The sequence below is a fragment of the Coregonus lavaretus genome (genome assembly GCF_964263955.1).
Source record: "Coregonus lavaretus genome assembly, contig: HAP1_SCAFFOLD_3541, whole genome shotgun sequence".
NCBI lineage: Eukaryota > Metazoa > Chordata > Actinopteri > Salmoniformes > Salmonidae > Coregonus > Coregonus lavaretus.
Window position 1 is genome coordinate 33,308 of NW_028157678.1, and position 26,250 is coordinate 59,557.

General features: G+C 41.6%; 1 protein-coding gene across 1 annotated transcript; it reads right to left on the reverse strand.

The window, feature by feature from the left end:
- Positions 1–225: 225 nt before the first annotated feature.
- LOC311122882 (mitochondrial glutamate carrier 1-like) lies at positions 226–26,250 on the reverse strand (the record flags this gene model as incomplete). The annotated part of the gene is made up of 8 exons (XM_084197190.1): positions 226–373; positions 6,689–6,764; positions 7,045–7,199; positions 7,849–7,993; positions 20,018–20,078; positions 22,031–22,088; positions 25,785–25,875; positions 26,195–26,250. Coding segments are annotated over 8 exons (790 nt in total), but the record flags the coding sequence as incomplete, so codon positions are not given.

Consider the following 26,250-nt stretch of genomic DNA (forward strand, 5'->3'; position numbering starts at 1 on the left):
ACCAGTGACTGGATCCTACCGGTGGCTAGATCCTACCAGTGACTGGATCCTATAGGTTGCTGGATCCTATCAGTGGCTGGATCCTACTGGTGGCTGGATCCTATCAGTGACTGGATCCTATAGGTTGCTGGATCCTATCGGTGTGTGGTCGGTGCATGATGTAGTTAGTGATGTTGTAAGGGAGGAGGGAAAGGCAGAGATCTGATTGGTTGATGTTCTTGTCACTTAGTTGCCAGGCAGGAAGCTGAGGATGTATTCTCCCGCGCCGAAGAAGTAGACCACCTGGGCGATACCAAATAAGGGCGCGATGACCAGGGCACGGCAGTACGCCCCCTTCAGGAACGCTGAGGGACCCTCGTTCTTCATGATTTTACTGATGGGAGAGGAGAGGAGAGGAGAGGAGAGGAGAGGAGAGGAGAGGAGAGGAGAGGAGAGGAGAGGAGAGGAGAGGAGAGGAGAGGAGAGGAGAGACACGGGCAACACAGATTAGCAACAAGATATCAGTGAATAGTTTTACCTCGTTACTAATGATGTTTTTTAACTGAATATGGCAACGCACCACAGCTGCTAAATTGTTGCCGCCAAAAAATATGGAACAGGAACAAATATAGCGATGCTAATGATAACCGTCATCTGGTAGATGGAAAGGCTTTCCCAAAAACCTTCTCAATTAAATGTTAACTAGCTACAAAGTAGCCTATGCCTACCTAGCAGAATGATATCATCATTATTTCCATAAATCCAGTGGACATTTGTTTTGCAAATCCATGTGTGCTATGAAACACAAAAAACAACAGTGTACTTGAATAATAACTACACTGGAAATTACCAACTTTTCAAATATTCAAGGTATTCGAATATAGCTTATATATTTAATATAGTTTATATATTTAATATAGTTTATATAGATTTTTAACTAAAAGGCAACTATTATCTTTTATATTCAAATAAAAGTCTCAGAAAAGTGTCACGCCCTGACTCAGAGGACGCTTATATGTTGAGTCAGGTTGTGTATATTCCTTGTTGTGATTTTCTATGTTTAGATCTAGTATGTCTAGATCTATGTTGGCCGGTGTGGTTCCCAATCAGAGGCAGCTGTCGCTCGTTGTCTCTGATTGGGGACCATACTTAGGCAGCCTATTGGCACTAGTGGGTTGTGGGATCTTGTTCTGTGTTAAGGTATGTTGTGTTGCGCTGCCTTGGACTTCACGGTTCGTTGGTTTGTTGTTTTGTTGTGTTGTTTATTCATTTAAATAAACATGTACGTATATCACGCTGCGCCTTGGTCTGACCCGTCTATGAACAAACGTGACAGAAGATCCCACCAAACGAGGACCAAGCAGCGTGTCCAGGAGCAGACAGCCTGGACCTGGGAGGAGATCCTGGACGGTAAGGGATCCTGGACTTGGGAGGAGATTCAGGCTGGGATGGATCGCCGTCCTTGGGAGGAGACAGTGGAGGCCCGGTATAGAGAGGAGAAACGGCGCCAACAGTGCCGACGACGGAGACCCGAGAGGCAACCCCAAGAACATTTTTTTTTTTTTGGGGGGGCATACGGTGTGGATGACGAGGCAGCAGGAAGCCGTTAAAGGGCGGGTCTGCAGGTTAGGAGAGGAGGCCACCATGTTACGGGGGCTATTGGTTCAGAGGGAGCAGGAGTATTTCGGTCAGAGGGAGGCGCTACAGGAGGCGAGAAGGAAGGAGTAGAGGCACGGCGAGAGGAGCTGGTTAGGCAGCAGAAGGAGCGGGGGTTAATAATGGAACCCGGTCTGACCCGTCTATGAACGAACATGACTGAAAGTATTTAAAAGTATTTTGAATACCTCTCAGAAAACCAAATAATAGTTGAAGGTATTTGAATATATGCAAGTTATTTGAAAACCCCCCCCCAAAATATTGATTTGATGGCTGCCAAATATTTGGTTTGGAGGGCTCTTAGATATGAATCTTAATACAGCCTATAATTAGATACATGAGGGACATGGAATCCCCTCAGCATTAGAGTAGATCACTTCTGCAGCTTCAAAATGACTAACAAATATGTATGTGTATATATATATACACAGTGGGGAAAAAAAGTATTTAGTCAGCCACCAATTGTGCAAGTTTTCCCACTTAAAAAGATGAGAGAGGCCTGTAATTTTCATCATAGGTACACGTCAACTATGACAGACAAAATGAGAAAAGAAAATCCAGAAAAACACATTGTAGGATTTTTTATGAATTTATTTGCATATTATGGTGGAAAATAACTATTTGGTCAATAACAAAAGTTTCTCAATACTTTGTTATATACCCTTTGTTGGCAATGACACAGGTCAAACGTTTTCTGTAAGTCTTCACAAGGTTTTCACACACTGTTGCTGGTATTCTGGCCCATTCCTCCATGCAGATCTCCTCTAGAGCAGTGATGTTTTGGGGCTGTCGCTGGGCAACACAGACTTTCAACTCCCTCCAAAGATTTTCTATGGGGTTGAGATCTGGAGACTGGCTAGGCCACTCCAGGACCTTGAAATGCTTCTTACGAAGCCACTCCTGAAAGACCCAGCCACGTTTCATCTTCAATGCCCTTGCTGATGGAAGGAGGTTTTCACTCAAAATCTCACGATACATGGCCCCATTCATTCTTTCCTTTACACGGACCCTTTGCAGAAAAACAGCCCCAAAGCATGATGTTTCCACCCCCATGCTTCACAGTAGGTATGGTGTTCTTTGGATGCAACTCAGCATTCTTTGTCCTCCAAACACGACGAGTTGAGTTTTTACCAAAAAGTTATATTTTGGTTTAATCTGACCATATGACATTCTCCCAATCCTCTTCTGGATCATCCAAATGCACTCTAGCAAACTTCAGACGGGCCTGGACATGTACTGGCTTAAGCAGTGGGACACGTCTGGCACTGCAGGATTTGAGTCCCTGGCGGCGTAGTGTGTTACTGATGGTAGGCTTTGTTACTTTGGTCCCAGCTCTCTGCAGGTCCTTCACTAGGTCCCCCCGTGTGGTTCTGGGATTTTTGCTCACCGTTCTTGTGATCATTTTGACCCCACGGGGTGAGATCTTGCGTGGAGCCCCAGATCGAGGGAGATTATCAGTGGTCTTGTATGTCTTCCATTTCCTAATAATTGCTCCCACAGTTGATTTCTTCAAACCAAGCTGCTTACCTATTGCAGATTCAGTCTTCCCAGCCTGGTGCAGGTCTACAATTTTGTTTCTGGTGTCCTTTGACAGCTCTTTGGTCTTGGCCATAGTGGAGTTTGGAGTGTGACTGTTTGAGGTTGTGGACAGGTGTCTTTTATACTGATAACAAGTTCAAACAGGTGCCATCAATACAGGTAACGAGTGAAGGACAGAGGAGCCTCTTAAAGAAGAAGTTACAGGTCTGTGAGAGCCAGAAATCTTGCTTGTTTGTAGGTGACCAAATACTTATTTTCCACCATAATTTGCAAATAAATTCATTAAAAATCCTACAATGTGATTTTCTGGAGAAAAAAAATCTCAATTTGTCTGCCATAGTTGACGTGTACCTATGATGAAAATTACAGGCCTCTCTCATCTTTTTAAGTGGGAGAACTTGCACAATTGGTGGCTGACTAAATACTTTTTCCCCCCACTGTATTTATATATATATATATATAAACATGGGGGATTGGAAGTGATGCAGACAATTACATTGATAGATTGTATCTTCTATCTGCAATATTAAGCTGATCTACCCCCAAAATAGAAGAAAAATAAATAATATATATATGTACATAATGAGTGACATAAGGAAACACAATAACACTTGACATCCAGTTCTTATACATGTGTAGTAACTTTGTGATTATTACAATAGCAACATTGTCGTTACATAGGACTTTGGAAATGTCTTTATAATTGCATAGTAATGGAGTTATTACATAAGTGGGAGAAGGAACTGTCGCTATTCCTCAAATACAGCAGCTACAAAAACTCTCAGCTCATTGCTATGCAATTAAAATGCAATTACCAAAATATTATCTAACAACATGCTAATAAAAATGTTGCTCCAAAAGTGATTAATTACTGTTTTTATTACACAAGAACAGTTTAACGTCAAGTGTTACTGAGAACGCTAACAGTAACACAATATGGATGTTAAGTGTCGAAACTAAATATCCCAAAACTGCCTTCTTGAATCAACTACAGCCAAGGTAGGTGGAAAATCATGTTAGTTTGAGTACGTAGATCAAGTTAGTTTGAGTAAGTAAATCATGTTAGTTTGAGTAAGTAAATGATGTTAGTTTGAGTAAGTAAATGATGTTAGTTTGAGTAAGTAAATCATGTTAGTTTGAGTAAGTAAATCATGTTAGTTTGAGTAAGTAAATCATTTTAGTTTGAGTAAGTAAATCATGTTAGTTTGTGTAAGTAAATCATGTTAGTTTGAGTAAGTAAATCATGTTAGTTTGTAAGTAAATCATGTTAGTTTGAGTAAGTAAATCATGTTAGTTTGAGTAAGTAAATCATGTTAGTTTGTGTAAGTAAATCATGTTAGTTTGAGTAAGTAAATCATGTTAGTTTGAGTAAGTAAATCATGTTAGTTTGAGTAAGTAAATCATGTTAGTTTGAGTAAGTAGATCATGTTAATTTGAGTAAGTAAATCATGTTAGTTTGAGTAAGTAAATCATGTTAGTTTGAGTAAGTAAATCATGTTAGTTTGAGTAAGTAAATCATGTTAGTTTGTAAGTAAATCATGTTAGTTTGAGTAAGTAAATCATGTTAGTTTGTGTAAGTAAATCATGTTAGTTTGAGTAAGTAAATCATGTTAGTTTGAGTAAGTAAATCATGTTTGTTTGTGTAAGTAAATCATGTTAGTTTGTGTAAGTAAATCATGTTAGTTTGAGTAAGTAAATCATGTTAGTTTGAGTAAGTAAATCATGTTAGTTTGAGTAAGTAAATCATGTTAGTTTGTGTAAGTAAATCATGTTAGTTTGAGTAAGTAAATCATGTTAGTTTGAGTAAGTAAATCATGTTAGTTTGTGTAAGTAAATCATGTTAGTTTGAGTAAGTAAATGATGTTAGTTTGAGTAAGTAAATGATGTTAGTTTGTGTAAGTAAATCATGTTAGTTTGAGTAAGTAAATCATGTTAGTTTGAGTAAGTAAATCATGTTAGTTTGAGTAGTAGATCATGTTAGTTTGAGTAAGTAGATCATGTTAGTTTGAGTAAGTAGATCATGTTAGTTTGAGTAAGTAAATCATGTTAGTTTGAGTAAGTAAATCATGTTAGTTTGAGTAAGTAAATCATGTTAGTTTGAGTAAGTAAATCATGTTAGTTTGAGTAAGTAAATCATGTTAGTTTGAGTAAGTAAATCATGTTAGTTTGTGTAAGTAAATCATGTTAGTTTGAGTAAGTAAATCATGTTAGTTTGAGTAAGTAAATCATGTTAGTTTGAGTAAGTAGATCATGTTAGTTTGAGTAAGTAGATCATGTTAGTTTGAGTAAGTAGATCATGTTAGTTTGAGTAAGTAAATCATGTTAGTTTGAGTAAGTAAATCATGTTAGTTTGAGTAAGTAGATCATGTTAGTTTGAGTAAGTAGATCATGTTAGTTTGAGTAAGTAAATCATGTTAGTTTGAGTAAGTAAATCATGTTAGTTTGAGTAAGTAAATCATGTTAGTTTGAGTAAGTAAATCATGTTAGTTTGAGTAAGTAAATCATGTTAGTTTGTAAGTAAATCATGTTAGTTTGAGTAAGTAAATCATGTTAGTTTGTGTAAGTAAATCATGTTAGTTTGAGTAAGTAAATCATGTTAGTTTGTAAGTAAATCATGTTAGTTTGAGTAAGTAGATCATGTTAGTTTGAGTAAGTAGATCATGTTAGTTTGAGTAAGTAGATCATGTTAGTTTGAGTAAGTAGATCATCAAGGTAGTTGGAAAATCATGTTAGTTTGTACTCTGAGTGAACAGGAACACACCCTCAGATGGACAAAGAGGTTCCAGGTTGTTTTAGCTAAGCATCCAACTTGCTGTTTGCAATGTTTGCAAATGGCTTTGAATTAAATGTGCAGTATCTTCAGGTATCATAAAATTAATTGCTGCTTTCAACTTTTTCAGAGGCATGTTGAACGAGCCATTCAGTAGTTGAGCATCACAATTTATGTATACTTACTTATCTGTACAAAATATCATTGGTTTAATTTATTTGACTTGACAATGTACACCTGGGGCAATATTCAGGAGAATGGACATTTACAGAATGTTCTGATAGAAATGTATTGTGTAGATCAAATATGACTATCAGATAGATTGGAATAGTAGAGATTGTGTGCTCTATTCATTCTACTTCTATCTTCAACATGCAGTTCCAGATACAGCCCTGCCATTAGTTGAAGGCAGCCAATCCAAAGTAGTTACTTTCTGAGATTTGTATTAAAATAGTTGAATACAGATCCTCCAAATTAGCTATTTGTTCCCTGGAAGAAGCAGAAAAAGTTCCTTTCCACAAAGCATAGTTAAAGCTATAGTAATCACAGTTGATTCTGAGAGCGAAAAAACCTGAAGAGCCCCAATGCACATCTCAAATTTAGTGGTTGCCGGGCATAAAAAAAAAAAGTAGTTTAAAACATTTCAATCCTTGAAACAATCTTCATCTGACAAAGATCCTTTTAGGAATCAAGATGTTGTAAACTAGCCTATTTAACACATGTGTTGGCGCAATTTGAGATTACCTGATACAGTCAGTCACCCCGCTGTAAGTTTCCTCTGTACTCCCTCTGTTCATGGACTGGATTCTGGTCTTTATCACTGTAAATACACAAACAACACCATGTTAAACACTACAACACACACGGATGCAACTAAGAATATATATGGTTGATTTAAGATCCAGACTAAATACAGAAAAAAAGTATAAGCCTTATTGTATGACATTCTAGCGTCTCATAAGAAGTTATAAGACAATCTAAAGCAAGTCCCATGTCTCACCATCTAGATTGGGGGTTGAAAGCCACAGTGGCGGTGATGCCAGCCCATATTACTGCAGTATTATTAATTATATACTGTATATTATAATATTATGTCTCACCATCTACAGGGTTGACAGCCACAGCGGCAGTGCTGCCAGCCAGACAGCCTGCCAGGAAGGACACATAGAACGGGGCGGGGCCCTCCGCTCCTCTCTTCCCCAGGGTGTTCAGGTTGGCAAACAGAGGGAAGTAGATGATGGAGAACGGAACATCCCTGAGAGGAGAGGAGAGGAGAGGAGAGGAGAGGAGAGGAGAGGAGAGGAGAGGAGAGGAGAGGAGAGGAGAGGAGAGGAGAGGAGAGGAGAGGAGAGGAGAGGAGAGGAGAGGAGAGGAGAGGTAGGGAGGGGTGGAGGGGAGGAAAGGAGAGAGGAATCAGAGAATGAGAAATCAGCAGAATAGAGTTTATCATATTGTCATACCTCAGCATTGTGGACAGAGCATTGTGGACAGAGCATTGAGGACAGAGCATTGTGTCTGTGTCTTTATAGATGGACTGTAGTTGTATTTCCTTGATTCCTTGCGTCCTCTTTCCTCGACTCCTTCTCAAACCATCCTGGAGGAGAAGATCTAAGGTCACTTTGTCTCGGACCTTCGCCTCCAAAGCATTTTGAGGAGGCAAGGAGAGAGGACACAAGGAATCAAGTTAAGACAATGCTAGAGTCTAGAGTGGTGTAGTGCTTGGTGGTCAGAGCAGTGTATGTCTCTAAATAGTGTTATGTAGTGTATCAGAGCATGTCTCTAAATAGTGTTATGTAGTGTATCAGAGCAGGGTCTTGTATATAGTGTTATGCAGTGTATCAGAGCAGGGTCTTGTATATAGTGTTATGCAGTGTCTCAGAGCAGGGTCTTGTATCTAGCCCTACCTGAGCAGTGTGGCCCCCAGACCCTTGTACAGTCCAGCGATGCCCTTCTCTTTCAGTAGTTCCCTGGTCAGCTGCATGGCGGTGGGGGACTTGGTCGGGACGGCCCCCGGTACTACTGTCTCTGGCATCAGCTTCCTCTGGGCCTCTGGGGGGGGGGGGGGGGGGGGGGGGGGGGAAGCATGTTGTTAGATCGCTCTTGCTGTGGTATCTCTATTTGTCTGTCTGTCTATATATCTTAACTAGTTTGCTGGTATTTATTTAGGCCAGATTATTATGAGATGATAAGTCTTTATTAGGGTTATTTACTAGCAGGTCAACAGCCTGTGATTCCATTATTGACCACAGAAGGCAGCATTTATCCATATTTCAGCTCCCAGAAATATTACAGAAAGGAGGAGATAGGAATCCCATAGAGTACCGCAGTATGAGTCATGATACCCATAAAACCTAGCGTTCAAACGGGGAAATGGTTCCAATCATTTTTCCACCGTGCATTTTTCCCATAGGACATTTTAGAAACACTTAAAATAAGGGCTGTGTTTTGTGTAGGCTTTTTTATTAATTTTTTGGGGGGTAGATCAGCTTAATATTGCAGATAGATTGTAACTTCTATCAATGTAATTGTCTGCATCACTTCCAATCCCCCATGTTTATATATATATATATATATATATATATATATACATACACATACACATACATATATATACATATACACATATACACATATACACACATACACACATACACACACACATACATACACACAGACATACATACATACATATCCTTTAAATGTATATATATATATTCCCCTTCATTACTTTCCAACCCCACCACCCTTTCCCTCCTTGGAGTAAACTAGTGAACAACAATGCTTAGGCCTCTACTTCTAGCTTATACTTACTATCTATATTTTACGGACACAGTCAATTTTACAAGAATTCTATTTTGTTTGTTTTTTCTCCTGAACTTCTTCTACTCTCAACCTCTCCGATCATTTTCATGATGTCCATCCGGTTTGCTTCTATATGCCATATCTTTCTAACTGTGCTCTTTCACAAAAGCTCCCAACATACAACCTACAGTGGGGAAAAAAAGTATTTAGTCAGCCACCAATTGTGCAAGTTCTCCCACTTAAAAAGATGAGAGAGGCCTGTAATTTTCATCATAGGTACACGTCAACTATGACAGACAAATTGAGAAAAAAAATCCGGAAAATCACATTGTAGCATTTTTTATGAATTTATTTGCAAATTATGGTGGAAAATAAGTATTTGGTCACCTACAAACAAGCAAGATTTCTGGCTCTCACAGACCTGTAACTTCTTCTTTAAGAGGCTCCTCTGTCCTCCACTCGTTACCTGTATTAATGGCACCTGTTTGAACTTGTTATCAGTATAAAAGACACCTGTCCACAACCTCAAACAGTCACACTCCAAACTCCACTATGGCCAAGACCAAAGAGCTGTCAAAGGACACCAGAAACAAAATTGTAGACCTGCATCAGGCTGGGAAGACTGAATCTGCAATAGGTAAGCAGCTTGGATTGAAGAAATCAACTGTGGGAGCAATTATTAGGAAATGGAAGACATACAAGACCACTGATAATCTCCCTCGATCTGGGGCTCCACGCAAAATCTCACCCTGTGGGGTCAAAATGATCACAAGAACGGTGAGCAAAAATCCCAGAACCACACGGGGGGACCTAGTGAATGACCTGCAGAGAGCTGGGACCAAAGTAACAAAGCCTACCATCAGTAACACACTACGCCGCCAGGGACTCAAATCCTGCAGTGCCAGACGTGTCCCCCTGCTTAAGCCAGTACATGTCCAGGCCCGTCTGAAGTTTGCTAGAGTGCATTTGGATGATCCAGAAGAGGATTGGGAGAATGTCATATGGTCAGATGAAACCAAAATATAACTTTTTGGTAAAAACTCAACTCGTCATGTTTGGAGGACAAAGAATGCTGAGTTGCATCCAAAGAACACCATACCTACTGTGAAGCATGGGGGTGGAAACATCATGCTTTGGGGCTGTTTTTCTGCAAAGGGAAAGAATGAATGGGGCCATGTATCGTGAGATTTTGAGTGAAAACCTCCTTCCATCAGAAAGGGCATTGAAGATGAAACGTGGCTGGGTCTTTCAGCATGACAATGATCCCAAACACACCGCCCGGGCAACGAAGGAGTGGCTTCGTAAGAAACATTTCAAGGTCCTGGAGTGGCCTAGCCAGTCTCCCTTTCTCAACCCCATAGAAAATCTTTGGAGGGAGTTGAAAGTCCGTGTTGCCCAGCGACAGCCCCAAAACATCACTGCTCTAGAGGAGATCTGCATGGAGGAATGGGCCAAAATACCAGCAACACTGTGTGAAAACCTTGTGAAGACTTACAGAAAACATTTGACCTTTGTCATTGCCAACAAAGGGTATATAACAAAGTATTGAGAAACTTTTGTTATTGACCAAATACTTATTTTCCACCATAATTTGCAAATAAATTCATAAAAAATCCTACAATGTGATTTTCTGGATTTTTTTTCCTCATTTTGTCTGTCATAGTTGGCGTGTACCTATGATGAAAATTACAGGCCTCTCTCATATTTTTAAGTGGGAGAACTTGCACAATTGGTGGCTGACTAAATACTTTTTTCCCCCACTGTATATACTTATTATGGACACAGTATGCTTACATTATTAGTTATCTTGTTATTATTTGTTGTTAGTTGTTTTTAGTCCCATCCTTCAATTCCATTCAACACCTCCCATCTATCTCTTAACACCATCCATATAGGATTTATATTTGCCATATATATTTCAACTGTACTGTGATGTCTTACAAAAGTTCTGAACCTTTCTATTCTCATTGTTTCTACAGATTGTGAATTGAAAATAAACATTTTTGCTAAAAGTATTATTATGTTATTGATCGATTGACTATGACTTTTCAGATCACCCAGTAATGCTATCTGCAAGGTTAGCTCCAGGTAACTATTGCAATCCTTTAGCCATTCCTGGACCTGTGTCCAAAAACAAGCTACAAATGGACAGTACCAAAACAAATGATCTAATGATTATGTCTCTTCGCAGCAAAATCTGCAGAGCTGGGAAGATTGTATCCCCCATATAAATAACATTCTATTGGTAGCAAGAATGTTATATAATAATTTAAATAGAAAGATTCTAAGTTTTGAATCCGGTGTCGTTTTGCGTATCAGTTCATAAACACTATGCCGTGGGATCAGTACGTCAAAAATCTCTTCCCAACTATTTTGCAATCTATATGGGACGGCTGTCAATCCTTTGGTCCTTAAATGAAACTGATATACTTTTTTATTTATCACAGTTTTCCTTAACCAATTATGTTCTTTAATGCAAGGCCGACATTCCTTACTTTCTCCCCCTTCCACTTTCCTCTTCCATTTTTGCGGTAAGGCTGCAATTATTTGCTTGTAATTTTGGGTAGAGCAGACATTTCCATATGTTTTAGTTGGCTGCATGTGCGACATAACTCCACCAGTCCTACCGGTGATATCATTTACAAAGATTATACTTTTTTAAAGATTTTGTCAAAAAAAAAGAAGGTTTTTTGTCAATTAGTATATTTGAGTTTAACCACAATATGTGTTGCATTATTTGTTCTGTCGTTTCTGGAGGATTAAATTGAAATTGCAACCAACTTTCTATGGCTTGTTTTAGAAATAGTGATATTTGGGAGATTATTTCCTTTTCAAATAACTGAAAGTGAGTGGTTGTAATCTGAATAAAGGGAAAAAGGCCATTCTTGAACATTGGGTGAGACAATCATACTAATTTGCTAGAGAACCTGTTCGGATTTAAGTATAACTTTTGTATGACTGAAGCTTTTAGTGATAGGTCTAATACTTTAATATTTAATAACTTCTGTCCTCCGAATTCATATTCATTATATAAATAGGCCCGTTTAATTTTGTCTGGTTTGCCATTCCAAATAAAATGGAATATTTTTTTCTCATATAATTTAAAAAACTGTTCGCTAGGCATAGGCAAGACCATAAGCAAATAGGTAAACTGGGATAATAATAGAGAGTTAATCAGGGTGATTTTTCCACAAATTGACAGGTATTTACCTTTCCATGGTAGCAAGATCTTATCTATTTTTGCTAACTTTCTATTAAAATGTATTGAAGTGAGATCATTTATTTCCTTTGGGATATGTATTCCGAGTATATCCACATCACCATCAGACCATTTTATTGGTAAACTACATGGTAATGTAAAAATTGTATTTTTTTGTCATCCAATACGTAATATAGTACATTTGTCATAATTTCGTTGTAATCCAGAGGGGTTAGAAAATGTATCTAGATCCTCTATGAGGCTGTGGAGGGATTCTAGTTGTGGATTTAAAAGAAAACATTAATCATCAGCGTACAATGACACCTTTGTTTTTAAGACCTGTATTTCTAATCCCCTGATATTATTATTGGATCTGATTTTAATAGCTAACATCTCGATGGCCACAATAAATAGATATGCCGATAGGACAACCTTGTTTCACTCCTCTTGACAGTTTAAAACTTTCGGAGAAATAGCCATTATTTACTATTTTACACCTAGGGTTACTATACATGATTTTGACCCATTTTATAAGAGATTCTCCAAAATTGAAATAATATAATTTATATATATAAACCCCAGTCATACTTTATCAAATGCCTTTTCAAAGTCTGCTATGGATAGCAGGCCTGGTTTCCAAGATTTTCCATAGTGTTCTTGTCACGCCCTGGCTCTGGGGACACTGTTATGTTGAGCCAGGGTGTGTAGATCTATGTATTTCATTTCTATGTTGGCCAGTGTGGTTCTCAATCAGAGGCAACGAGTGTCAGCTGTGGCTGGTTGTCTCTGATTGGGAACCACATTTAAACAGGCTGTTTGCCCACAGTGGTTGTGGGATCTTGTTCGTGTTGGTTTGTGTTTGACCATTGACTGTCACGTTATCGTTTTGATCGTTTATCATAAATAAAGAGTATGTTCGTCTGCAACGCTGCGCCTTGGTCCTCATCTGTATACGACCATCGTGACAGTTCTATTGTTTCCAATACTTGACTTATATTATTTCCAATGTATCTTCCATGTAAAAAACCTGTCTGATTAGAATGAATAATATCCGACAATACCTTTTTAATTATATGTGCTATACATTTTGCTAGAATTTTTGCATCACAACACTGAAGTGTAAGGGGCCTCACATTTTTTTAATGGACTGGATCTTTATATTTTCCACTTGTATCCTGTTTCAGTAATAATGAGATCAGACCTTCTTTTTGAGTGTCAGATAATCTACCATTTACATAGGAGTGGTTAAAACATGCTAATAACGGTCCTCTTAGTATATCAAAAAAGGTTTAGTATACCTCGACTGGTATGCCATCCAACCCTGGAGTTTTCCCGGACTTAAAGTCTTTAATTGCATCCAGACGTTCCTCCTCTGTAATTTCACCTTCACGTGAGTCTTTCTGTGTGGCTGTTAATTTGACATTATCAATAGAAAAAAAATCTCTACAATTAGCTTCAGTTAGAGGAGATGGAGGCGACTGAAAAGAAAACATATGCTTAAAGTACTTTGTTTCTTCCTTCAAAATATAATTTGGTGAATCATGGGTTACTCCGTCAATTGTAACCAGTTTCATTAAATTATTTTTGGTAGCATTCCTACAGTGGGGAGAACAAGTATTTGATACACTGCCGATTTTGCAGGTTTTCCTACTTACAAAGCATGTAGAGGTCTGTAATTTTTATCATATGTACACTTCAACTGTGAGAGACGGAATCTCAAACAAAAATCCAGAAAATCACATTTTCTGTTTGAACTCGTTACCTGTATAAAAGACACCTGTCCACACACTCAATCAAACAGACTCCAACCTCTCCACAATGGCCAAGACCAGAGAGCTGTGTAAGGACATCAGGGATAAAATTGTAGACCTGCACAAGGCTGGGATGGGCTACAGGACAATAGGCAAGCAGCTTGGTGAGAAGGCAACAACTGTTGGCGCAATTATTAGAAAATTGAAGAAGTTCAAGATGACGGTCAATCACCCTCGGTCTGGGGCTCCATGCAAGATCTCACCTCGTGGGGCATCAATGATCATGAGGAAGGTGAGGGATCAGCCCAGAACTACACGGCAGGACCTGGTCAATGACCTGAAGATAGCTGGGACCACAGTCTCAAAGAAAACCATTAGTAACACACTACGCCGTCATGGATTAAAATCCTGCAGCGCACGCAAGGTCCCCCTGCTCAAGCCAGCGCATGTCCAGGCCCGTCTGAAGTTTGCCAATGACCATCTGGATGATCCAGAGGAGGAATGGGAGAAGGTCATGTGGTCTGATGAGACAAAAATAGAGCTTTTTGGTCTAAACTCCACTCGCCGTGTTTGGAGGAAGAAGAAGGATGAGTACAACCCCAAGAACACCATCCAAACCGTGAAGCATGGAGGTGGAAACATCATTTTTTGGGGATGCTTTTCTGTAAAGGGGACAGGACAACTGCACCGTATTGAGGGGAGGATGGAGGGGGCATGTATCACGAGATCTTGGCCAACAACCTCCTTCCCTCAGTAAGAGCATTGAAGATGGGTCGTGGCTGGGTCTTCCAGCATGACAACGACCCGAAACACACAGCCAGGGCAACTAAGGAGTGGCTCCGTAAGAAGCATCTCAAGGTCCTGGAGTGGCCTAGCCAGTCTCCAGACCTGAACCCAATAGAACATCTTTGGAGGGAGCTGAGAGTCGGTATTGCCCAGCGACAGCCCCGAAACCTGAAGGATCTGGAGAAGGTCTGTATGGAGGAGTGGGCCAAAATCCCTGCTGCAGTGTGTGCAAACCTGGTCAAGACCTACAGGAAACGTATGATCTCTGTAATTGCAAAAAAAGGTTTCTGTACCAAATATTAAGTTCTGCTTTTCTGATGTATCAAATACTTATGTCATGCAATAAAATGCAAATTAACTACTTAAAAATCATACAATGTGATTTTCTGGATTTTTGTTTTAGATTCCGTCTCTCACAGTTGAAGTGTACCTATGATAAAAATGGGTGCTTTGTAAGTAGGACAAGGTGACTTTTATCAATATATTCGCCTGTATGCTAATTAGCTGCTAATGTGGCTATCATAAAGAACTACAAATGCCATGATGATCTGGACGAGACTGCCGAATCGAGGTAAGAATCTCTGGATTAACTAATGTTGTATTGAATAAATTGGCTACATTTCTTTAAATGGACAATTCTGTGAACTGCCTTATGCCACTTTTAAATTGACACAATACCTGTTAGCAAAGGTGTCATCTAGAGATGACGTGTAGGAGCTTGCAGGGATTTGTAGTTTTGAATGAAGTCGACCTTGATAATAATTAGCATTTTTGAATCCGAGTAAATAGAGCCGAATATATTGATCAAAGTCACCGATTTACATGGTTATCAAAACGTCACGCTAGGGTAAGCCTATACGAAACACAGCCCTTATTGTAAGTGTTTCTTAAATCCCTTATGGGAAAAATGAATGGTGGAAAAATGATTGGAACCATTTTCCTGTTTGACCGCTAGGTTTTATGGGTATTAAGACACCTCTACTGTGGGGTTTTATTGGGCAATGAATGGAGGAAAACTCTAGACCACCTTTAATCTACACATAGAGACGCGTACAAAGCTCTCCCTCGCCCTCCATTTGGCAAATCTGACCATAATTCTATCCTCCTGTTTCCTGCTCACAAGCAAAAACTAAAGCAGGAAGTACCAGTGACTCGCTCAATACGGAAGTGGTCAGATGACGCAGATGCTAAGCTACAGGACTGTTTTGCTAGCACAGACTGGAATATGTTCCGGGATTCTTCTGATGGCATTGAGGAGTACACCACATCAGTTACCGGCTTCATCAATAAGTGCATTGATGACGTCGACCCCACAGTGACTGTGCGTACATACCCCAACCAGAAGCCATGGATTACAGGCAACATCCGCACTGAGCTAAAGGGTAGAGCTGCCACTTTCAAGTAGTGGGACTCTAACCTGGACGCTTATAAGAAATCCCGCTATGCCCTCCGACGAACCATCAAACAGGCAAAGCGTCAATACAGGACTAAGATTGAATCGTACTACACCGGCTCTGATGCTCGTCGGATGTGGCAGGGCTTGCAAACTATTACAGACTACAAAGGGAAGCACAGCCGCAAGCTGCACAGTGACACGAGCATACAAGTCGAGCTAAATTACTTCTATGCTCGCTTCGAGGCAGGCAACACTGAAGCATGCATGAGAGCATCAGCTGTTCCGGATGACTGTGTGATCACGCTCTCCGTAGCCGATGTGAGTAAGACCTTTAAACAGGTCAACATTCACAAGTCCGTAGGGCCAGACGGATTACCAGGACGTGTACTCCGAGCATGCGCTGACCAACTGGCAAGTGTCTTCACTGACATTTTCAACCTGTCCCTGGCCGAGTCTGTAATACCTACAGTGGCTTGTGAAAGTATTCACCCCCCTTGGCATTTTTCCTATTTTGTTGCCTTACAACCTGGAATTAAATTGGATTTTTGGGGGGTTTGTATCATTTGATTTACACAACATGCCTACCACTTTGAAGATGCAAAATATTTTGGGGGGTGAAACAAATAAGAAATAAGACAAAAAAACAGAAAACTTGAGCGTGCATAACTATTCATCCCCCCAAAGTCAATACTTTGTAGAGCCACCTTTTGCAGCAATTACAGCTGCAAGTCTCTTGGGATATGTCTCTATAAGCTTGGCACATCTAGCCACTGGGATTTATGCCCATTCTTCAAGGCAAAACTGCTCCAGCTCCTTCAAGTTGGATGGGTTCCACTGGTGTACAGCAATCTTTAAGTCATACCACATATTCTCAATTGGAGGTCTGGGCTTTGACTAGGCCATTCCAAGACATGTAAATGTTTCCCCTTAAACCACTCGAGTGTTGCTTTAGCAGTATGCTTAGGGTCATTGTCCTGCTGGAAGGTGAACCTCCATCCCAGTCTCAAATCTCTGGAAGACTGAAACAGGTTTCCCTAAAGAATTTCCCTGTATTTAGCACCATCGATCATTCCTTCAATTCTGACCAGTTTCCCAGTCCCTTCCGATGAAAAATATCCCCACAGCATGATGCTGCCACCACCATGCTTCACAGTAGGGATAGTGTTCTCGGGGTGATGAGAGGTGTTGGGTTTGCGCCAGACATAGCGTTTTCCTTGATGGCCAAAAAGCTACATTTTAGTCTCATCTGATCAGAGTACCTTCTTCCATATGTTTGGGGAGTCTCCCACATGCCTTTTGGCAAACACCAAACGTATTTGCTTATTTTTTTCTTTAAGCAAGGGCTTTTTTCTGGCCATTCTTCCGTAAAGCCTAGCTCTGTGGAGTGTACGGCTTAAAGTGGTCCTATGGACAGCTACTCCAATCTCCGCTGTGGAGCTTTGCAGCTCCTTCAGGGTTATTGTTGGTCTCTTTGTTGCCTCTCCGATTAATGCCCTCCTTGCCTGGTCCGTGAGTTTTGGTGGGCAGCCCTCTCTTGGCAGGTTTGTTGTGGTGCCATATTCGTTCTATTTTTTAATAATGGATTTAATGGTGCTCCGTGGGATGTTCAAAGTTTAGGATATTTCTTTATAACCCAACCCTGATCTGTACTTCTCCACAACTTTGTCCCTGACCTGTTTGGAGAGCTCCTTGGTCTTCATGGTGCCGCTTGCTTGGTGGTGCCCCTTGCTTAGTGGTGTTGCAGACTCTGGGGCCTTTCCGAACAGGTGTATATATACTGAGATCATGTGACAGACCATGTGACACTTAGATTGCACACAGGTGGACTTTATTTAACTAATTATGTGACTTCTGAAGGTAATTGGTTGCACCAGACCTTATTTAGGGGCTTCATAGCAAAGGGGGTGAATACATATGCACGCACCACTTTTCCGTTACATATTTTTTTAGAATTGTTTGAAACAAGTTATTTTTTTTATCTCACTTCACCAATTTGGACTATTTTGTGTATGTCCATTACATGAAATCAAAATCAAAATCCATTTAAATGATAGGTTGTAATGCAACAAAATAGGAAAAACGCCAAGGGGGATGAATACTTTTGCAAGGCACTGTACTGTACATGTTTCAAGCAGACCAGGACGTGTACTCAGAGCATGCGCTGACCAACTGGCAAGTGTCTTCACTGACATTTTCAACCTGTCCCTGACCTACATGTTTCAAGCAAACCACCATAGTCCCTGTGCCCAAGGACACTAAGATAACCTGCCTAAATGACTACCGACCCGTAGCACTCACATCTGTAGCCATGAAGTGTTTTGAAAGGCTGGTCATGTCTCACATCAACACCATCATCAGCTGTAATGGAGCAGGTTGAGAGCTTCAAGTTCCTAGACTCACTCCAATTTGCATAGCGCCCCAACAGATCCACAGATGACGCAATATCTATTGCACTCCACACTGCCCTTTCCCACCTGGACAAGAGGAACACCTATGTGAGAATGCTGTTCATAGACTACAGCTCAGCGTTCAATACCATAGTGCCCTCAAAGCTCATCACTAAGCTAATGACCTTGGGACTAAACACCTCCCTCTGCAACTGGATCCTGGACTTCCTGACAGGCCGCCCCCAGGTGGTAAGGGTAGGTAACAACACATCCTCAACACGGGGGCCCCTCAGGGGTGCGTGCTCAGACCCCTCCTGTTCTCCCTGTTCACCCATGACTGCATGGCCAGGCACGACTCCAACACCATCATTAAGTTTGCCGACGACACAACAGTGGTAGGCCTGATCACCAACAACGATGAGACAGCCTATAGGGAGGAGGTCAGAGACCTGGCAGTGTGGTGCCAGGATAACAACCTCTCCAGCAACGTGACCAAGACAAAGGAGATGATTGTGGACTACAGGAAAAGGAGGGCAGAGCACGTCCCCATTCTCATCGACGGGGCTGTAATGGAGCAGGTTGAGAGCTTCAAGTTCCTTGGTGTCCACATCACCAACAAACTATCATGGTCCAAACACACCAAGACAGTCGTGAAGAGGGCACGACAATGCCTATTCCCCCTCAGGAGACTGAAAAAATGTGGCATGGGTCCTCAGATCCTCAAAAAGTTCTACAGCTTCACCATCAAGAGCATCCTGACTGGTTGACTCACCGCCTGGTATGGCAACTGCTCGGCCTCCAACCACAAGGTGCTACAGAGGGTAGTCCGATTCTCCTCCATCTCTCTCTTACAGATTCTCCTCCATCTCTCTCTTACAGATTCTCCTCCATCTCTCCAAATCTCTTACAGATTCTCCTCCATCTCTCTAAATCTTATACAGATTCTCCTCCATCTCTCTAAATCTCTTACAGATTCTCTTCCATCTCTCTAAATCTCTTACAGATTCTCCTCCATCTCTCTAAATCTTATACAGATTCTCTTCCATCTCTCTAAATCTCTTACAGATTCTCCTCCATCTCTCTAAATCTCTTACAGATTCTCCTCCATCTCTCTAAATCTCTTACATATTCTCTTCCATCTCTCTCTTACATATTCTCCTCCATCTCTCTCTTACAGATTCTCTTCCATCTCTCTAAATCTCTTACAGATTCTCCTCCATCTCTCTAAATCTTATACAGATTCTCTTCCATCTCTCTAAATCTCTTACAGATTCTCCTCCATCTCTCTAAATCTCTTACATATTCTCTTCCATCTCTCTCTTACAGATTCTCCTCCATCTCTCTCTTACAGATTCTCCTCCATCTCTCTCTTACAGATTCTCCTCCATCTCTCTAAATCTCTTACATATTCTACTCCATCTCTCTAAATCTCTTACAGATTCTCTTCCATCTCTCTCTTACAGATTCTCATCCATCTCTAAATTTCTTACAGATTCTCCTCCATCTCTCTAAATCTCTTACCAATTCTCCTCCATCTCTCTCTTACCAATTCTCCTCCATCTCTCTCTTACCAATTCTCCTCCATCTCTCTCTTACCAATTCTCCTCCATCTCTCTCTTACCGATTCTCCTCCATCTCTCTCTTACCAATTCTCCTCCATCTCCCTCTTACCAATTCTCCTCCATCTCTCTCTTACAGATTCTCCTTCATCTCTTAAAATCTCTTACAGATTCTCCTCCATCTCTCTCTTACCAATTCTCCCAGCATCTTGAAGCTGAATCTTCAACATCTCCATAGGAGTTGTGACGATAACCTGTGGGGATAAACACAAATACAAGATGAAAATATCTGACAGGAACATTTGATAAGGTGTTATAACCAGGGGTGGGATATTTTCTGGGGGATAGATACAGGTGAAGGATCTTAATTTGACCACCCTGTTGTTGCAGGAAATTTCCCGCACAGCAGGAAATGCAAACTTGTAGTGTATTCAAGGTTTAAACAGGCTTCTAAAGTTTGTAATGTCCACTTTATATAATTTCAGACTTGATTTGCCCTAACTAAAAATGGATCATATCAACCCTTACAAAAATGTCCATTAATTATAATCCACACAATAACTCATATTTCCTGTTGCTGCAGGATTATTTTCCTGCTGTGAGAAACTGGTCAAATTAAGATCCTACGTAGGCCTTTATTACTCAAGACTCCATGTGAGCTACATCAGCATTACACTAGAGCAATGGTTAAAAGTCTGCTTTACGATGAGAGCCTGCTAATAGCAAAGACATTCAACCTCCTTACAGCTAATAGCTAGCATTAGCAACTCCGCAGTGTAATCAATAGGTCCAGAAGCTAGCTACGACCTACCGGACATCAACGTGCTAACGGCTATCAACTGACTAACTCCTATTTATGTTACCAATAAGTCCAGGAGCTAGACCACACTACGGACACCATTAACTCATATCCACCCTTGTTTTCCCTGTGTAATCCAGGCTGTAGTAACTGGATAACGGGATTAAAGGTGAGATGGCCAGTTGGTCCTCCTAATCTAATCTACTGTTCCCTGGGCTGTTCCGAGCTAGCTGTCTTTGACCTAATGGACGGTTAGGTTGACTACTACACTCCTAACACAGATACACACACACTCACGCTTTCCCTCTCTCACACACACACACACACGTACAAAACGCACACAAATACACACACTGTGCTCCTGGTCCAGTGACCTGAAATGCTTTATCTGGCTGATACCTCCAGTACAGCTCAGCTAGAGAATACTTTAGTCTCTTCCCACAGTCTCTGTCTGAGTCTGGCCAGGAAGACTGTTGAATAGTTGATCACCTGCTGTGTTGCTAACTTCCTTATCTTCCTAAGGATGACATGCCAGAGCTCTCTGTCCTTCATAGAAGCTGCAGACAACATGTTGTGGAGACCTAGACTAGACATCTTGGTTATGTTGTGGAGACTAGACATAGTGGTTATGTTGTGGAGACCTAGACTAGACATAGTGGTTATGTTGTGGAGACCTAGACTAGACATAGTGGTTATGTTGTGGAGACCTAGACTAGACATAGTGGTTATGTTGTGGAGACCTAGACTAGACATAGTGGTTATGTTGTGGAGACCTAGACTAGACATAGTGGTTATGTTGTGGAGACCAGACATAGTGGTTATGTTGTGGAGACCAGACATAGTGGTTATGTTGTGGAGACCTAGACTAGACATAGTGGTTATGTTGTGGAGACCAGACATAGTGGTTATGTTGTGGAGACCAGACATAGTGGTTATGTTGTGGAGACCTAGACTAGACATAGTGGTTATGTTGTGGAGACCTAGACTAGACATAGTGGTTATGTTGTGGAGACCTAGACTAGACATAGTGGTTATGTTGTGGAGACCTAGACTAGACATAGTGGTTATGTTGTGGAGACCAGACATAGTGGTTATGTTGTGGAGACCAGACATAGTGGTTATGTTGTGGAGACCAGACATAGTGGTTATGTTGTGGAGACCTAGACTAGACATAGTGGTTATGTTGTGGAGACCTAGACTAGACATAGTGGTTATGTTGTGGAGACCTAGACTAGACATAGTGGTTATGTTGTGGAGACCTGTTACATTATCATGAATCAAAACTTTTACAGTTGAAAGAACAATCCGTAACCAACACCTGAGAAACACCATGGCGACCATTAGACAATGTCTACGAATCAGGTCAGAGAGTGTGTGTACTTGCCCCACACCCCACCACCCACTCACCTGACATGTACCTGCCCCACACCCCGCCAGCATCTCTTTGACCAAGGTGAGCTTCTGACTGGAGAGAGAAAGAGCAAGAGAGATAGCGAGAGAGAGATAGAGAGAGAGATAGAGAGAGATAGAGAGAGAGAGAGAAAAACCACAGTGTGCCATCACAGCAGCAAGATTTGTGACCTGTTGCCACAAGAAAAGGGCAACCAGTGAAGAACAAACACCATTGTAAATACAACCCATATTTATGTTTATTTATTTTCCCATTTGTACTTTAACTATTTGCACATTGTTACAACACTGTATATATACATAATATGACATTTGAAAGAGAGAGAGAGAGAGAGAGAGAGAGAGAGAGAGAGAGAGAGAGAGAGAGAGAGAGAGAGAGAGAGAGAGAGAGAGAGAGAGAGAGAGAGAGAGAGAGAGAGAGAGAGAGAGAGAGAGAGAGAGAGAGAGAGAGAGAGAGAGAGAGAGAGAGAGAATAAAAGAGCATCAATAGAGTTATAATAGCTGAGAGCATCAATAGATATGAGAGTTATACAGCAACCATGAGAGAGAGAGATGGTGGTCTGTTGATATCCCTCTGGTGGTGTGGGGGCTGTGCTTTGGCAAAGTGGGTGGGTTATATCCTGCCTGGTTGGCCCTGTCCAGGGGTATCGTCGGACGGTGCCACAGTGTCTCCCGACCCCCCCTGTCTCAGCCTCCAGTATCTATGCTGCAATAGTCTATGTGCCGGGGGGCTAGGGTCAGTCTGTCTATCTGGTGTTATTCTCCTGTCTTATCTGGTGTCCTGTGTGATCTTAGGTATGCTCCCTCTAATTCTCTCTCTCTCTCTCCCCTCCCGGAGGACCTGAGCCCTAGGACCATGCCTCAGGACTACCTGGCCTGACGACTCCTGTCTGTGCCTGTCCCCAGTCCACCTGGTCGTGCTTCTGATCCAGTTTCTGCTTTTCTATCTGTGACTATGGAACACTGACCTGTTCACCGGACGTGCTACCTTGTCCCGGACCTGCTGTTTCAACCCTCTCTCGCTCTCTCTGTCTCTCTCTCTCTCTCTATCTCTCTCTCTCTCTCTCTCTCTCTCTCTATCTCTCTCTCTACCTGCACCTGCTGTCTCAACCTGTGAATGCTCGGTTATGAAAAACCAACTGACATTTCCTCCTGATGTACTGACCTGTTGCACCCTCTATACCCAGTCCATAGCATCAATGCCTTCCTCTTGCAGGACTGCTGACACACTCCAGCCACATGAGGTCTAGCATTGTCTTGCATTAGGAGGAACCCAGGGCCAACCGCACCAGCATATGGTCTCACAAGGGGTCTGAGGATCTCATCTCGGTACCTAATGGCAGTCAGGCTACCTCTGGCGAGCACATGGAGGGCTGTGCGGCCCCCCAAAGAAATGCCACCCCACACCATGACTGACCCACCGCCAAACCGGTCATGCTGGAGGATGTTGCAGGCAGCAGAACGTTCTCCACGGCGTCTCCAGACTCTATCACGTCTGTCACATGCTCAGTGTGAACCTGCTTTCATCTGTGAAGAGCACAGGGCGCCAGTGGCGAATTTGCCAATCTTGGTGTTCTCTGGCAAATGCCAAACGTCCTGCACGGTGTTGGGCTGTAAGCACAACCCCCACCTGTGGACGCCGGGCCCTCATACCACCCTCATGGAGTCTGTTTCTGACCGTTTGAACAGACACATGCACATTTGTGGCCTGCTGGAGGTCATTTTGCAGGGCTCTGGCAGTGCTCCTCCTGCTCCTCCTTGCACAAAGGCGGAGGTAGCAGTCCTGCTGCTGGTTTGTTGCCCTCCTACGGCCTCCTCCACGTCTCCTGATGTACTGGCCTGTCTCCTGGTAGCGCCTCCATGCTCTGGACACTACGCTGACAGACACAGCAAACCTTCTTGCCACAGCTCGCATTGATGTGCCATCCTGGATGAGCTGCATTACCTGAGCCACTTGTGTGGGTTGTAGACTCCGTCTCATGCTACCACTAGAGTGAAAGCACCGCCAGCATTCAAAAGTGACCAAAACATCAGCCAGGAAGCATAGGAACTGAGAAGTGGTCTGTGGTCACCACCTGCAAACCAGTCCTTTCTTGCTAATTGCCTATAATTTCCACCTGTTGTCTATTCCATTTGCACAACAGCATGTGAAATGTATTGTCAATCAGTGTTGCTTCCTAAGTGGACAGTTTGATTTCACAGAAGTGTGATTGACTTGGAGTTACATTGTGTTGTTTAGTGTTCCCTTTATTTTTTTTGAGCAGTGTATATATATCAGCCTCCTGTCATAACAAAAGGAAGACGTCACGTCACATGTCTAGTGTTGAAGCTAATCTGTGACATTGAAACAAACGTTTGGAACACTGAACAGAGACACATTAATCATTTACAAGATGGCCTACCATTCAGCAGGCAGGGTAATCATTTGCCTACTCAGCCGTGGTGCGGTGTGTGTGTGTCACCATAGAGACAGAGATAGATAGATGCTCTAGAAACATATTCAATTTCATCCATGCACACACACGGCACACATATCGATAACACACACACACATACCATCGGACACACCAGCGGGGGAACAGTGGCCTCAGTAACAACAGAAGTTCAGTATTGATATTTGTCAAGTGATATTTGTCTGCTCTCACATGCTCTACTTTTCCTTATATGCACAAATTATTGATTTTCCAGAGATAGCTTTATAGTAGTTTTCCAGAGATAGTTATACAGTCGTTTTCCAGAGATAGTTTTCCAGAGATAGGATCGTTTTATAATAATAATATGCCATTTAGCAGACACTTTTATCCAAAGCGACTTACAGTCATGTGCGCATACATTTTTACGTATGGGTGGTCCCGGGGATCGAACCCACTACCCTGGCGTTACAAGCGCCATGCTCTACCAATTGAGCTACAGAGGACCAGACGTTTTCCCAGAGATAGGATGGGATAGTTTTCCAGTAGTTTTCCAGAGATAGTTTTCCAGTAGTTTGACAGAGATGGTTTTCCAGTTTTTTTTCCAGAGATGGTTTTCCAGTTTTTTTTCCAGAGATGGTTTTCCAGTTTTTTTTCCAGAGATGGTTTTCCAGTTTTTTTTCCAGTTTTTTTTCCAGAGATGGTTTTCCAGTTTTTTTTCCAGAGATGGTTTTCCAGTTTTTTTTTTCAGAGATGGTTTTCCCAGTTTTTTTTTCCCAGAGATGGTTTCCAGTTTTTTTTCCAGTTTTTTTTCCAGAAGATGGTTTTCCAGTTTTTTTTTCAGAGATGGTTTTCCATTTTTTTTTTCCAGAGATGGTTTTCCAGGTTTTTTTTTCCAGAGATGGTTTTCCAGTTTTTTTCCAGAGATGGTTTTACAGTTTTTTTTTCCAGAGATGGTTTTCCAGTAAAGCAAAGCCTTAGTAGAAAACCAATCAAAGAAACAGAATTTGTTCCAAATGGCACCCTTTTTCCATATTTAGTGCACTACTTTTGACCAGGGCCCATAGGGATCAGGTCAAAAGTAGTGCACTATAAATGGAATAGGGTAGCATTTGGAAAGAAGACAGGAGTCAAACAGCATATATGTCAGGGATTGTGTTGGCTCAGAGAGCTCTCATTCTCTCTCTCTCTCTCTCTCTCTCTCTCTCTCTCTCTCTCTCTCTCTCTCTCTCTCTCTCTCTCTCTCTCTCTCTCTCTCTCTCTCTCTCTCTCTCTCTCTCTCTCTCTCTCTCTCTCTCTCTCTCTCTGTGTGTGTGTCTGTCTTAGTCATCACATCTTACCCATCCTTGGAGAGGTATTGTCTGAAGAAGTCATTTGCTGCTAACTTGATGGCTTTCTCTGGAGTGACCAGGGTTAGGTTCACCGCAGACCCTGTGCCAATGAGAGGAAGTGAGAGAGAGCAGGCGTGTTGTCATGTATGGTGGTAACATGTCATTATGTTCGCAATAAAAGGACATCGTTAGTCCTGTATACCTGAGGCTGTGGTTAGCTGTGTGATGGTGAGAGTGAGTTGTCTCACAGCTAAGCAGCTTTGATAGTCTCAGCGTTCAGCAGTGGTCAGCAATTTTCGCTATGACCTCACTGTGCTATGTTTGGCTTTAGTATGTACCTGTCACTTTTAAAGTGCACAAACATACTTCCACGTCCTCACCCTGACCTACCTCTGTACATCCAAAGTATCCTGACCTACCTCTGTACATCCCGAAGTATCCCTCTGAGCGGATAGTCTTGATAAGGCAGTCAGAC